This window comes from Mustela nivalis (genome assembly GCF_964662115.1).
Source record: "Mustela nivalis genome assembly, chromosome: 7".
NCBI classification, from domain to species: Eukaryota; Metazoa; Chordata; class Mammalia; order Carnivora; family Mustelidae; genus Mustela; species Mustela nivalis.
The window spans coordinates 55,971,619-55,985,564 of record NC_139026.1 but is presented as its reverse complement, the minus strand read 5'-3'; the positions used below and the strand labels follow the sequence as shown (position 1 = coordinate 55,985,564).

General features: G+C 43.8%; 1 protein-coding gene across 3 annotated transcripts in view; it reads left to right on the top strand.

Annotated features, from left to right (window-relative positions):
* The window catches only part of GRIN2B (glutamate ionotropic receptor NMDA type subunit 2B), a gene marked incomplete at its 3' end in the record, with an annotated part of 404,946 nt that overhangs the window by 221,182 nt on the left and 169,818 nt on the right, over nucleotides 1-13,946 (top strand). For 2 of the 3 annotated variants that reach the window (XM_082739496.1, XM_082739497.1), the window contains one exon: nucleotides 7,879-8,477. In XM_082739496.1, the coding sequence (XP_082595622.1) occupies nucleotides 7,879-8,477 (599 nt within the window). Of the gene's footprint in view, nucleotides 1-7,878; nucleotides 8,482-13,946 lie in introns of those variants that run through there. The other variant, XM_082739498.1, reaches the window with a different exon arrangement.

Here is a 13,946-nt window from a genome sequence, read left to right as displayed (position 1 = left end):
CCCCACCTTCTTCCCTTGCATTTATTTAAAAGTACTTTTATTCAACCATCGAACTTGATTGTTGTTGAACTTGTCAGCTTGCTCTTTTATAGAAAAGAACCTCTTAATAAAAATACAAGCCAATCCATCTGAGAGTTGTTTTGATGTGCATAATGGAGTAGGCCCTAGAGATGAATTTTAATTTAAGATGAAATGAAATAGGCTTGTTAAGATTTTGGCAGTCCTGATACCTTACGAGGGAGCACAAGCACATTCTAGAAGTTCTCTTAGTATTAGCCAAGCCCTTTTCTCCCTTAGTTAATTCTGTAATTCATTTGGGTATGCTAGTGAGAGGAACTCTGCCTTTTTATTCTTCTCTTATTGCCCCCTCTGCCTGTCTTATAATAAGCTTTCTTCTTGCTATTATTTTGTCTCTGAGTTCTGCAATAGGAAGAACCTTGTAGGCATTCTCAAAGTGAATACCTTTAGTTTGCTTCTCAACTGTGCCTTACGCTTAGCAATTGAAGCACATCCAAGAAGGAGACTCAGTCAGTGAGCAAAATGGGGCAAAATTCAAGGAGAAAGCCAAATTATCTTCTGAAAAAGCAAATAAGAAAAAGAATGCTGGCTTTTGCAAGAGTTGTTTAGTTATCCAGAATGGCTCTTAAACTAGACTGATCTGCTTGAATTTTTGTTCCTGGGCTTTTGAAAACCCAGAGTGTTCTTGGTGTGCAGAGGATTAAAAAAGAATGGATCTGGCATTTAGGAGGCAGGAAAGATCCTGATTCTCCACCAGTGAGGTTCCATCTTGTGTTTCATTTATGATATTTCTGACTAATGGCAAGGCTGGAGAACATCAGGCATTTTCTCTGTCTTACAAGGCATTGCTCACAAAACTCTGATACTACTCAAAGGCACCCAAAGTAGCTAACACCTGCAGCCTTAGTCACCTGAAAAACTAATAGTGTAGAATCAGAATTTCTAGTCTCCAAAGGAAGGGGTTTCTTGGAGTTAGATGGGGAGAGAAAAATCCTTTCTTTATTTTGGGAGAGAAAAGATTTTATCTTCCATATTCTGATTCTACTCTGCTTGGTGTGAAAGAAAGAAAGAAGAAATAGCTAGGAGTAGGTGGACAATGGGCAACCTTGACCTCTCACCCCATCTTGGGGTAGATGGACAACCTTCCATACTTGTTTCCTAAATCTGGTGGTAGTACAGAAACTTTTCAGATCGTCTAGCAGTTCTAGCCTTTTATCAAACACAGGTCCTCCTAAAGAACTGAATTTCAGGGGTGCCGCACGCCTGGGTGGCTCAGTGGGTTAAAGCCTCTGCCTTTGGCTCAGGTCATGATCCCAGGGTCCTGGGATTGAGTCCCACATTGGGCTCTCTGCTCAGCGGGGAGCCTGCTTCCTCCTCTCTCTCTGCCTGTCTCTCTGCCTACTTGTGATCTCTATTTGTCAAATAAATAAATAAAATCTTTAAAAAAAAAAAGAACTGAATTTAGAAGTACAGGATTTTCTTTACTCATATACTAGAAGGAGGGACTGGAAGGAAAATCAGATTTATTTAATCTGATTCTATATTAATGTTCTAGCAGGATCCTAATCCCTATGATGTTATGAAGTGCTCAGATTATAATAATGTGAAAGACTTTGTGATACTAGAAAAACATAATCTCAGTGGGAAAGCCAACAAAGATAAAGTAGATTTGAGGATTATCTGGTTGCAACATCAGTTACTACATTTTTAAATTCAACAGACATCTACTATGGCCCCATTTCAGGTACTGAGTTGTGGCAGCAAACAGTGATCCTTGTCCTGGTGTTTATACTCTAGTTGGGAAGAGGCAGTAAGTTCATAATAAACATATCAAACTACTCATATAGTCTGTCAGATGGTGATAAATGTTAGGGCAAAAAGAAAAAGTGGAGTAGGATAAGGGGGTCAAGCAGGTGTTGGTATTCCCCTGTAGGGTCAGGATTGGGCTTTATTGAGAACTTGAGGTTTTAGCAAAGACTTGAAACAGGTGTGTGTGAATACCTGGCGAGATGGAAGAAGAGGGTTCCAGGCAGAGAAAATAGCTAGAGGTCTGGAGCAGGACTGTGTATGTTCAAGAGAGGTCTGAGTGCTTAGACGGAGTGAGAGAACCATTGGCAGGGTGGGACCCGTGGGACAGTGGCAGTCCAAATCGAGGGTGTTGGCTTTTTCTTTTTAGTGCATTGGGAAGCCATTGAGGGTTTGAGGCAGAGAATACCATCTTATGATTGAAGTTTTAAAAGGATTGTCCTGCTTCTTTGTTGAGCACAGTCTGTAGGAGGCTGGAGGGCAAAGGCCAGGAGACAAGTTGGCAGGTCCTTACAGTGACTGGCTGAAGGATGATGGTGGCTCTGATGGAGCTGGTGAAAATTGGTGGTGTTCTAGATACATTTTGAAGGTCAGCAGTCATGGTTGGTTGATTGGATATAGGATTCCAGAGAAAGAGAGGAGTTGGAACTGGAGGGATTGACTTGCTTTAACAGAAATGGGAAAGGCGGAGTCCAATCTTGGAAATGTTGGCCATATTTCTAAGATACCCAAGTGGACATGCAGGATAGGTAGTCTGATATGTAAGTTGAAGTTTTGGAGAAAGAAGTGTTAGAGGAATTTGCATATAAATAGGGTTTCAATCAGGAGATTGGATGAGATCTCTGAGGAGGTAAATGTTGATAGAAACAACCTGAGGCCCAAGGATTAATCCTGGGGGACTCAGCTTTAAAAGATCAGGAAGTAGAGGAGGAACCAGCAAAGGAGACAGAGGACTAGCAGCCAGTAGCTAGGAGGAAAGCCAAGAGACCATGAAGCCCTGGAAACCAAGGAAAGAAAGCCTAGCTAGGAGCCAAGTGATCAGCCATGTCAAATGCTCGTCATAGGTAAGGATGAGTGCAGGAGTGCTGGCAACACTGACTCCATCTTTGGCCCCATGCCTTGTGCCCAGGTGGTACAACTTGAGGTAACTAGTAGAGGCTCCCTTCTGGTGCACAGGTGTTGCCACTTGAGATAACTGGTAGAGATCCTGTGGTGCACAGATGAGAGCCCCACTTTAGATAATTACCCTATGACCTCACCTCCATGCTCCTCACTCCACAAAAGCTGGAGATTGAGGTCTGGAGAGGGATGGAAAAGAGCTGTGGAGTGCTGGAGATCATCTATCTGCCCATCCCTCGGTAAATTGCTCTGATCAAAATTCTGGGTAAAGGGCATGGAATGGTTTGCTTTGTTTTTTGGCATTAATGTGTCTTCTCACTCTGGAGGGTACCTTAGTGACCCTAACAGTGATTGCACGTGGACATTGGAGTTGGCAGTATCAAGGTCACCTCTCCTTCATTCGACAGGAGGAGTTTTAGTGAAGTTGAAAGTCTGGTTGGAGTTAGTGGAATAGAGAATGAGAGAGGAGGAATTGGAGGAAGTGAGTATAGATGATGTTTCCAAGAAATTTGTGGTGGAGGAGTAAGGAAGCGGCCACTAATATTTTCTGCCTGTCTGCCTGGCTCCACGGGGGAGCCCCTCACATCTTATAAAAGCATGGTTTATATATATGTAACTATTCATAGCTGATTTCTGTGAGGTCAGTATGTGTCATCAGCACAGAAATTTGGAAGCAGATGAGACCATCAGTTATTTCGGTAATCTTCACCCAATAAAGGAATCTTCTTTTTAAATATTAATTCAAAACCACTTTTTTTTTCATATGCCACCTAGGAATCCAGAGATGAATAAGGCACAGCCCCTGCTCTTGAGAAACATGTTTTCATGTTTCATATAGGATGGACTATATGCCTCCTATGTGATAAATATTAGGATAGAGGCACATGCAAACAATTGTGAAAGTACAAGGCAAAGAACTAACTTACCTGGGGGAAGTTCAGAAAGAGGATACAAATGAAAAGCTGACACTTGATCTAGACCTTAAAGGCGAGCATGACATTTTCCAGGCAGAGTGCTGAGGAGCATCTCTTTATCAAATAATAATCCAACTCCTGTTTAAATGCTTATAGCAATAGAGAGCTCACTACTTAGAGTTTCATTCTATTCTAAATTAACTATAATTTCTGCACACCTGTTTCTTCTGTTGAACCGAATAGTGATGTTTAATATTCCTACTCATTAGTTCCAGTTTTCTCTGTTGGAACTAATGGGTAGAGACTTGTCTTTCTAACATAGAGGTCATTTCTGTGTTTTGAAAATAGATGTTTTTTTTTTTTTTTTTTAAGGCCACTTCTTTTCTGTTTTGAATAAAGGGAACTGAATAGTCTCATGTTGGGTTCCCAAGGAAGCGGACCCTGAGACCAAGGTGAGCACACAGGAGATTATTAGGGAGTGCTCTTGAGATCATCACTGTGAAAAGGGAAGATCGGGTAGGAGGAGGTGGAGGGAGAAGTAAAGATGTGATGTGGTCTTAATGGAGGCTCCCACCAGCCCTGTTGGGAAGTTCTGAGAATGGACTGATCCTTCAGAGGTGTCTAGAGTCCGGGCAAGAGGACAAGGTCTTTATACTCCCTGACCAGCAGTCATTCAGGGCAATTTATCCTGGAAAGGGGTGGGGGGAGCGTGTGACTTTGGGCAAGGTGGTTCTCTCCAGCTGATGCTATTCCCAAAGTGGTCTGACAGCTACAATGTATCGCCAGGGGCATTAGCAGCAGCTGTGGTGGTTTATCCCTTATTTCGAAGTGGGTCTGTAGGGGATCTGGGGGATGGAGAAGATAAATCTCACATGCTACTAACTCTGTTTTGGAGACTGAGAGCAGAATGAAAAAGGGCTTTTTTTTGTTTCTTAGTAGCAAATAAATACCATGAACATCTAAGCGATGAGGATTCAATCTAATGGTTCTAGACTGATGGGGTCTACTGTGCAATTGTGTCTTCCCTGTATTAATTATTTCTGTTTTGGTGGCCCTTTTTACATGAATGCTTTATGGATGCTTGTGAGGCAAGGTGAAGAAGTACATGCAAGCAGTAGAGGTGCCTGGGAATCATTAGGAGATAAAAATGTAAGTGGGGGGAACATAGTGAGCTGCCAACTGAATTATCTCCCTGTCCTTCATCCTGGAAGATGACAGTTCTTGTGATCGCAATGCAGGTTGGGTGCCTGCAAAGACCGGTGTGTGACCACCAGTCCTTTCCACTCTGTGCACACGTGAAGATTGTTCTTTGATTTGTGGCTTCAGCCGTAATTTGCAGAGCCTGTCACTGCCTGCGACTTAGAGTTCGCCCAAAGCTTTGTTGAAAAAGAGCTGTCCCATTCCCGGCTGCTGTATACCAGATTGATGTGTCAACTAAATTAATAACACTGGCTGGTCATTATACCGCAGAACACTTGCCCAAGCTGTAACTCTGTCTCTTGATTTCTGTTTAGCTTCATTAACCTCTTCTTGGTGCCACAGACAAAATGGGCATGTAAGGTATCCTTTATTTAATGAAGGATTGGCGAGATAAAAAGTTGAAGGGGACATTGGTGGGAGAGAGGAGTCAGAAAGGATGATGGCGGAGGATGATAGAATTAGGTGGGAGGAGGTTATGGTGGGGATGAGCTGGAGCCATATTAGTTTTTCTCTTCTTACTTTCACCTTATTTTATTGGATTTCTTCACATAGTAGCTGGCTATTTCTTTAGGAGCTCATTTAAAATTGCGAGAGAGTTTTAAGACGGAGAGAAGAGGGTAAGTTTGGTTTATACTAGATTAGTTTTTTGGTTTCATTAGCATGGGCTCATTTACTATGGACCCTTATGGATTATCTCTTAGGGCTGTCTCTCCCTGTGTATTTGAACCAGCTGTCTTCCAACAAATGGAGAATTGAGGGTATTCAAGAACCTCTTTGTGATAAGCTATTTCCCTTATCGTAGAATGGGTTGAATTCCTTTGTTTACAGTTGGAATGCTGTCAGCCTTCGCCTGTACATTTTAAGGTATATTTGGAAGCTTTTGTCCTTTTGTTATATCCACTAGGTTTTGCGAAAACCCAAGTGGAAAAAGGGAATCCTCAAGTGAAACATTGTTCGGAAGTAACAGGAAAACAAATAGCTTTTTCTCTAACGCTTTTCTGGGTGGGTGGTTCTGTCACAGACCTTCCTTTCCTTCTGTGGTTCTCTGTAGACCCATGACAAGTCTTGGAATAATTAAACTTTGTTGTCCTGGAATCCCACTATAATCCTAAAACCTAAGTAAGGACAAAGTCACCATTACCTGAAGAATAGTACTTGTGTTGTGGTAGGAGACCAGGGCAGTTGTGTCGGAGGCAGGGGCTGGTCACAGTTTGGAGTAAGTTCACACAAAGTCCATATTTTATTCTGAATGGATTCCCATTCCTCCCACCATTCTTTCTGCCATATCTGCTCTACTTATCTGAATTCTCCCTGACCAGGGAGTTTAAGCCAGAGGAGGGAGCTAGGATAAGCACCATTTTACCCCTAGCAGAAAGAACTGCCCTCAAACAACTAAGCATCTCCTGTTTCCTTCTGAATTGCCTGTGGAAAATGTGAAAAGTTCAAGCCACATGAAGCAATCATAGCTCGGCAGAGCGCTGGCAGCTTTCATTGCCGAATCAGGGTCTGTGGATCGCAGCTGGATATTTCCCAAACTGTCTTTTTTTCAATAGTGGGTGCCCCCCAAACACTCAACAATCTCAGTTGTACAAGAATATGTTCTGGAACGAAGAAATCACTGTATAATTTTGTTTAAAAGCCTGGTCTCTTGTGACTGTACTGTGAAGCTCTAGTCTGGGGGTGTCGAAAAGAACTGCCCCTTTTAGACACCAATTTTGTCCTCCTGGATTGTTATAAAATGGGGATGAACCATCGGATAAAAGGTAGGGGCACTGACAAGAAAAGAGATGCCATTACCCAGGAGGAAGTCGGGGGAAATGGATTGAGAAAGAAGGCCAAGGCCAAGAGGGTCTTCATCTGTGGTTGCAGATTCTTCTAGCTGGAAGGCAGAGCTAAAATGCAGGGCTTGACATCTCAGAACAGCAGGTGAAATATGGCTTAAAATGGGAGAAATTTAAAATGGCTTCTCCCTCAAAAGGAGGGAGAAAACCTACACATACTCAGAGTTGACAGAAGGCTATGTGTATAATACACAGGTCAGACCGAGACCCGTGGTGTTAGACAGGTAGGAGGAAGAATAATCTCTATGTGCGGCTCTAAACTCTTATCATACACAAGCTTGAATCCAAGTCCTTTTAACCTGTAGCTTAGGTACACAGTCTGCTCCTTCCTCTAACTTGTGTTATCTCCTTATCACGGTGGAAGACGAAAAACTCAATGTGCTATTAATCCAACAGTTATTTCTTTATAGAAAATACACTGGCCAAACCTTCTTCTCCCTGATATCCATACCAGAGTACCTCCCACCTACCAGGCCAGTGTGCTTACACCACCTCCGTCTGTAGGTTTCCGGGTAGATGGATGGCCTTTCCATTTATTCACTCTCAGTGATACACTTCCATGGTTGTGATCAGAAGGTTCAAAAAATGAAAAGTGTGTGTAACCCTAGAGCTCATTTGACAGCGAAACCTGACCCGAGCTGATATGAGGCCATTTAGAGTCTTTATCCCCCTTAATGCGACTCTTTACATGTCTTGCAATAGAAATATTAACATGTTTGATTGTAGGAAGCTCTTTTGTGCCCCAGGGATTTCAGACAACACGGATGTAGACCTGTGTTGATTCTCCCCCTAGAGTATAGAAGGTGGTTTTAGGAAGGAAGGTATTAGAAATGTTCGCAATTCCAATTCAAACATCGCATTTTAAAAGGTGTGTGAAAAAGTAAAAAATGAACATAAACCTTTGTGCCCAGTTGATTCAGACTCTCCCTTACCATCTTTGTTTTTTTTGTTTTTTTTTTTTTACCTTTTTACTATTCTAGGATGAATCCTCCATGTTTTTCCAGTTTGGCCCATCAATTGAACAGCAAGCTTCTGTAATGCTCAACATCATGGAAGAATATGACTGGTACATCTTTTCTATCGTCACCACCTACTTCCCCGGCTACCAGGACTTTGTAAACAAGATTCGCAGCACCATCGAGAACAGCTTCGTGGGCTGGGAGTTAGAGGAGGTCCTCTTGCTGGACATGTCCCTGGATGATGGAGATTCCAAGATCCAGAACCAGCTCAAGAAACTTCAAAGCCCCATCATTCTTCTTTATTGCACTAAGGAAGAAGCCACCTACATCTTTGAAGTTGCTAACTCCGTAGGGCTGACTGGCTATGGCTACACATGGATTGTGCCTAGTCTGGTGGCAGGGGACACGGACACAGTGCCCTCGGAGTTCCCCACCGGGCTCATCTCTGTGTCCTATGATGAATGGGACTATGGCCTCCCTGCCAGAGTGAGGGATGGAATTGCCATAATCACCACCGCTGCTTCCGACATGCTGTCTGAACACAGCTTCATCCCCGAGCCCAAGAGCAGTTGTTACAACACCCATGAGAAGAGAATCTACCAGTCCAACATGCTGAATAGGTGAGCGAGGGACCCAAGGCGTCCTGATGGCAGAGGGTCGGGGGAGGGCCTTCAGGACTGGGGGTGGAGGTTCGGAAGCGCTGGGAAGAGCAGTTCAAGACGTCAGAGGGTGAAGCCGGCCACTGAGATGGCAGTTCTTAGTGATGGTGGGAGTGCTTCAGGTCCAAAGCTTGCTGTGCTGGGTTCCTGTTCTGAGAAATATTCAACAGCTCCCACTTATTGATCATTTCCTCCACACTAGGTGTTACTCAAGGGTTTTGCAGGTTTGACCTCATTTAACCCTCAAAGCAACATTCTTTTAGGGGTTTAAGAGTTGTTTCCACTTTATGATCCAAGAGAACAAGGGTCGTGGGTGTGAAAGGTCCATAGTCGGTCTCCAAGGAAGAGGCTCAGTCTCTCATACTTGACTGCCACGGAAGACACAATGGGCATTGACCTGAGGGAAGACCTACTGGTCCCTTTACGTAGGACCGCTGCTATACTCGGAGGGAATGGACAATAGGTTACGTGGGTCTGGAGGCACATGAAGAGGATCCTTCCCTCGGTTTTTGTCTCCTTCGCTTCCTTCTGCCTTTTAAGTGTAAGTGTGAGAGTGCCGCTGTGAAAGCAGCTTCTATGGTTGCTCTGAGTCTGATTTCTCAGTAGGAAGGGGACATGGGTGGAGTTCCGCTCCCTTATCTCCCCTCCAAATCCAGCCATGATTCCCAGGTATCCTCTTGTGGGTGTTATGTGACTGTGTAGGACAGAAGATTCTCTGTGAGGCTTCTGTGATTCTGTGATTTGTAGAAAACCACCATACACGAACACTGTAAAAACTCAGATAATGCAGAAGACTACAAAGGAGGAGGAGAAGAGAAAAATGGCCTTAAAGCCAGCGAACCAGAGATAGTCATTGTGGAAGTAATTAGAGAACATCTTTCCAGCTATTCTCTAATGCGTGTGTACCTATATGCATATAAATCTATAATTTTACATTAATGGAAACGTGACTATAATAACCTGACTTTCTCTGACTCTACAATATGTTTTGGGCCTCCATTTTACATTCTTTCTGAATTATATCTGACAAATAGAAAACTATGCAGAAAGCACATTACTCTGGTACCATCCAGCTTAAATAAAATATCAAAGCGTCCTCTGGGGAGGTTGAAACACAATTAGTGGAGGCTGAAGGTGTACCTGTTTATACTTGTTTAACCTCTGGGAGAGAGTTGGACTAAAGCCGCTCAGCAACTCTTAAATCAGAGTAGCAACTAAAGCTGACTTTTTTTTTTTTTAAAAGGTTTGTTTTAGAGAGAATGAGTGAGCTTGAGTGAGTGGGGGAGGGGCAGAGGGAGAGGGAGACTCTTTAAACAGACTCCCCACTCAGCACAGAGCCAGACAAGGGCCTTGATCCCAGGACCCTGAGATCCTGACCTATGTCAAAACCAAGAGTGCACCCCTCACCCCAGAGCTCCTTTTAATGTAGCTCTCTGTGATCCAATCCTAATATTATCCCATTTTGAACTTTGCTTTTTGCCATGCCAGTTATTACTACGTTCTTGGTTTCTTCCTCCCTCTCTAGTCATTCTGTCTCAAAGTCCTTGGCATGCTTTTCTTCCTTTTAGACATCTCTTAAATATTGGCATAAAACTCAGGGTTTTGTCCTAGATCCCCTCTTTGTCCTAGACCCTTCCATTGCCAGGACTATAACTGATGTTTGTGAATTGACTTCTGGCTGAAACCTCTCCCTTGAGCCCCAGTCTGTATCACCAACTATGAGAAGATAGGCTCTTCTGGCTGCCACAGGGCCTTAGAACACACCATATCCGAAGCTAAACTGCTTTCTCTTCTATTCCCCTCCCTCTTCCAGGCAGATCTATAGTACATGTAAAGGCTGCATCCTATTACCCAGGGGCCTCAAGTAAAAATTGCCCAGGTGTCCTTGCTTTCACTGCCCTCCTCTCTCCCAGTCTCCTAGGAGACCGTCTCCTGCTGCCGTTTCCTGTGGATCCCCTCTGGAGTGCTCTCACGGGCTACATTCCAGGCCGTGCTCTTGGTTGGCTCTTCTTACTTGTATTACTGCAGGGCCTCGTAAATATCTTACGGCTCCCGGTCCTGCATCCTTCCAGTCTACATCGCGGCCAGAGTGATCAAAAATGAAAATGTGATTTCATCACTCTCCTGCTTAATGCCTTTCAGTGGCTTTTCGTTGGTTCTGTAATGAAGTCCCATCTCCTTAATGTGGTTTATAAAGTCTTCCACTGCATAGGCCAGCCTGTCTTTCCAAAACTGTGTCCTGCTGCATTCTCCCTTGGACACTGTATCCTTACAATACTGAACCTGCTTTAGTTCTTTGAAAATACCATGTTCTTTCTCACTTCTAGCTCTTTTCCCTGCCTTAAATATATTCCCCAGGAACCCCTTCCCACCAGTAAGTAAATGCTGATGCTCCTTCACCTGCCTCCTTTCCATTCTTCAGGCTTCAGTCCCAGCCTCACTTCCACTGAGGAAGCTGTTCCAGACCCTGGACTAACAGGACTCTGTTATGTGCTTTTGCCACATCTTCTGCTTTCCTAGTAAAGCCACTTTTGAGATGGCTGTCATTCTGTGCTGTGTTATGGTTTGTCCCTGCAAGTTCTGGGGAAGCAGTGACCTCTCTGTCCTACTTATTTCCATGCCCCCCCCCAGTGCCCCATGTGACAAAAGAAAGACACCTGGAGTGAATGAGTGACCTCCTCCAAGATGCTGAGCTGCCCAGCGCATTTACCTCCCCTGGAGGGTTTTTCTTGTTCTGCTGCTTTTTGCAAGATAGTAGAGATTTCCTTGGAAAAGCTTACTGTTTATTTGATTCTGTACCTTCAGGTTTTCTCCCATGGTCTTTAGTGTTAAGTTAAAATCCGATGCCGATTACTCTGCCAAATAGTAGTTCATTAAAACCAATACTAACAACGAAGACTCTCTAGACCAAAATGTCTGCCACACGATGCGAGGAAATGAAATGAGTGTTAACTTCAAGTCCATCAGTTTTCGTCCAGGAATACCTGCTTTCATCCTAAAATTTTGTCCAGGTAAACTGTCAACCTATAGATATTCTTATTTGCCATTTGGCTTACTTTCTGTTAGAATGCAAGTGTTCCCTCTGAAGCCTGGTCTCTGACCACTCTACCTTTAAAATCGCAGTTGGTTCTAACTTTTGTGACCCTGTCTCGTGGTCACTCAGAAAGGGAGACTTCCTCAGACGTTGTCATCAAGACGGCCACAAGTACCCACCGCCATCTTTGCCAGCGCAGCAGTCCTAAAAAGAACAGGGATTACTCAGTCCAGATGATTCATAAATTCCTTGAGTAGCAGGGTAGAGCCGAGAGTCCACCTTGATTTCCCACGTGGACTGCATAAGAAGTGTCTTCAGATGCATCATAACACTTTTCCATGAAGGGCTTTCCTCTGTGAACTTTCCCTTCTGCCCCAGTTCCCTGATATTATTTTGTTGAGGGGGGGGTTTCCTGTGTCTGTCCCGAGATTTCTCCTCTTGGCCCTCTCTGCTGTCTCCATAACTTATCCCTCACGCACCCCCATCTGTTCCTTCCCTCCTCTCAATTGCGGCTCCTTAGGGCACTTGAATCCAATCTCTAGCCTCTCTTGAGAATATTTTAATATCCTTTTCTATCAAGGCCCAGAAAGGATTGGGGTTGACTAACAGGGACTGTAAGGAGCTAGCCTCAAAGTCTGAGCTATTACCGTGTGGCACAGCACGCAGAATCATCAGTGGAATTCAATTAGGCACACTCAGTCCCAGCTCCTCTTACTTCTCCTGGTCTGAAAGCAGCCTCCTCCCCCACTGTCCTCCCCCTTCAAGAGCTCTGGTCTCACTAGGGTCACTCTTTTAAATAACAAACCAAGCAGCCGCACCATTTAGCCACAGCAGGAGATCTTTGCAAATAAAATTGTTGCAAATGGTTGGTTGTTTTATGAGGATGATTTTTCTTTGGCTTGCTGCTTTTTGCCACAGCAGTAGGAAGAAACCTCCTTGGGGGGGGGGGGGGCGGGTATCTGGAACTGACCAGCCCTGGGTCACACCAGAAATACAGAGTCAGGAAGGGGTTTCTCCTCTTCCCTTCTGAAAAACCAGGAATGTTACCTGGCCCTGTCCTCTCTGGAAGCTTTGTAAGGGGGAGGTAAAGCTCCCATTTCTACCTGGCCAAATGATGCCTTACCTGGCCAAATGATGCCTTTCTTTCTGGGTAAGGAAGGTTCCTAAATCTAGACTTAGGGAACAGGGATTGGTGACTCCCTGTTATTGCTGAATCCCAAAGAGAGACACACATTTGAAGTGATTCACCTGTTAGTTACCAAAGGAAGGGTGTTTGTTTGTTTGTTTCTTTTAATGACACACAGGCATTCTCAAAGAGGATCCTTGAAATAAACATTATATATCAAGGTATCAGTCCACATTCTCCACTGATAACTTCTTAGCTCCTTGAAGCTTGGCTGGCCAGATAAGGTTTTCGTGACTGTTTCCAGATAGGTTCTAGGTTGCTGGACAAGTCTAGCAAGGTTTCAAGAAAAATATAGAAATCCAGTTAAATTGCAATTTTAGGTCAACAATAGCTAATTCTGTTAGCACAAATCTGTCCCCAATATTGCATGGGGACATACTGATACTAAAAGATAACTTGTTTATCTGAAATTCAGATTTAACAGAGCTCCCATTTTGTTTTGTTTTTGTTAAATGTGACAACCCTGTTTTGTACACTAATAAGGATTAATTTTCTGTTGGAACTTTGTAGCATTCATTTATGCCTTATTAGTAAATGTGATCCCATGCCCCATACTGTTGCCCAAGACATGCTGAGATAGAGTTGTTTTCCAACTGGGAACTTTATTTGATTGAAGGAGTTGAATAATTTCTTCTGTCATGTGTTCTCTAAGTGAAGGATCTTCTTAGTTCCTGAGAAAAATCCTAATGTTTTGATACCAGATGATCTGAAAGTGTTTAGAAAGTGATTAGGCCCATCATCTAAGCCTGTCTTTATTCCCCTGAGCTAGAGAACAACTGTTAGCTATTAGTAGGCACGCGTCTATATTTTTCCTTTATCGCTTCCTCGGGGGAGTAGGTAATGGTTATTTTCCTTTTCTATGTGCTCTCCAGTACGCTGCTGGTCTATTTCTGTTGCTCAGGTGGTGGCACACTAGCCCTTGACCTCCAGGCTCGCTGTCTGCCCTGAGGACCCGCCCAGTGCTCCCAACTTTTAGAAAAAAGCAGGTGCTCTTTGAGATGGCTGGATCTCAACAGTGCAAACCTCTTAACAAATCTTGCCGAATTATTCCCCCTGATGTGCTCCAGTGTTCCTGCTCAACATTTGTTTTGTAGCCATAAAGGAGCTATCTAAAAGGCCAGAATCCTCCTCCTGGTCCAGTGTTTGAGAGCCGAGGACCGCTGGTATGAAGAGCTGTTAAGCTTTTCCTAGAACTGTGATGAACTCCATG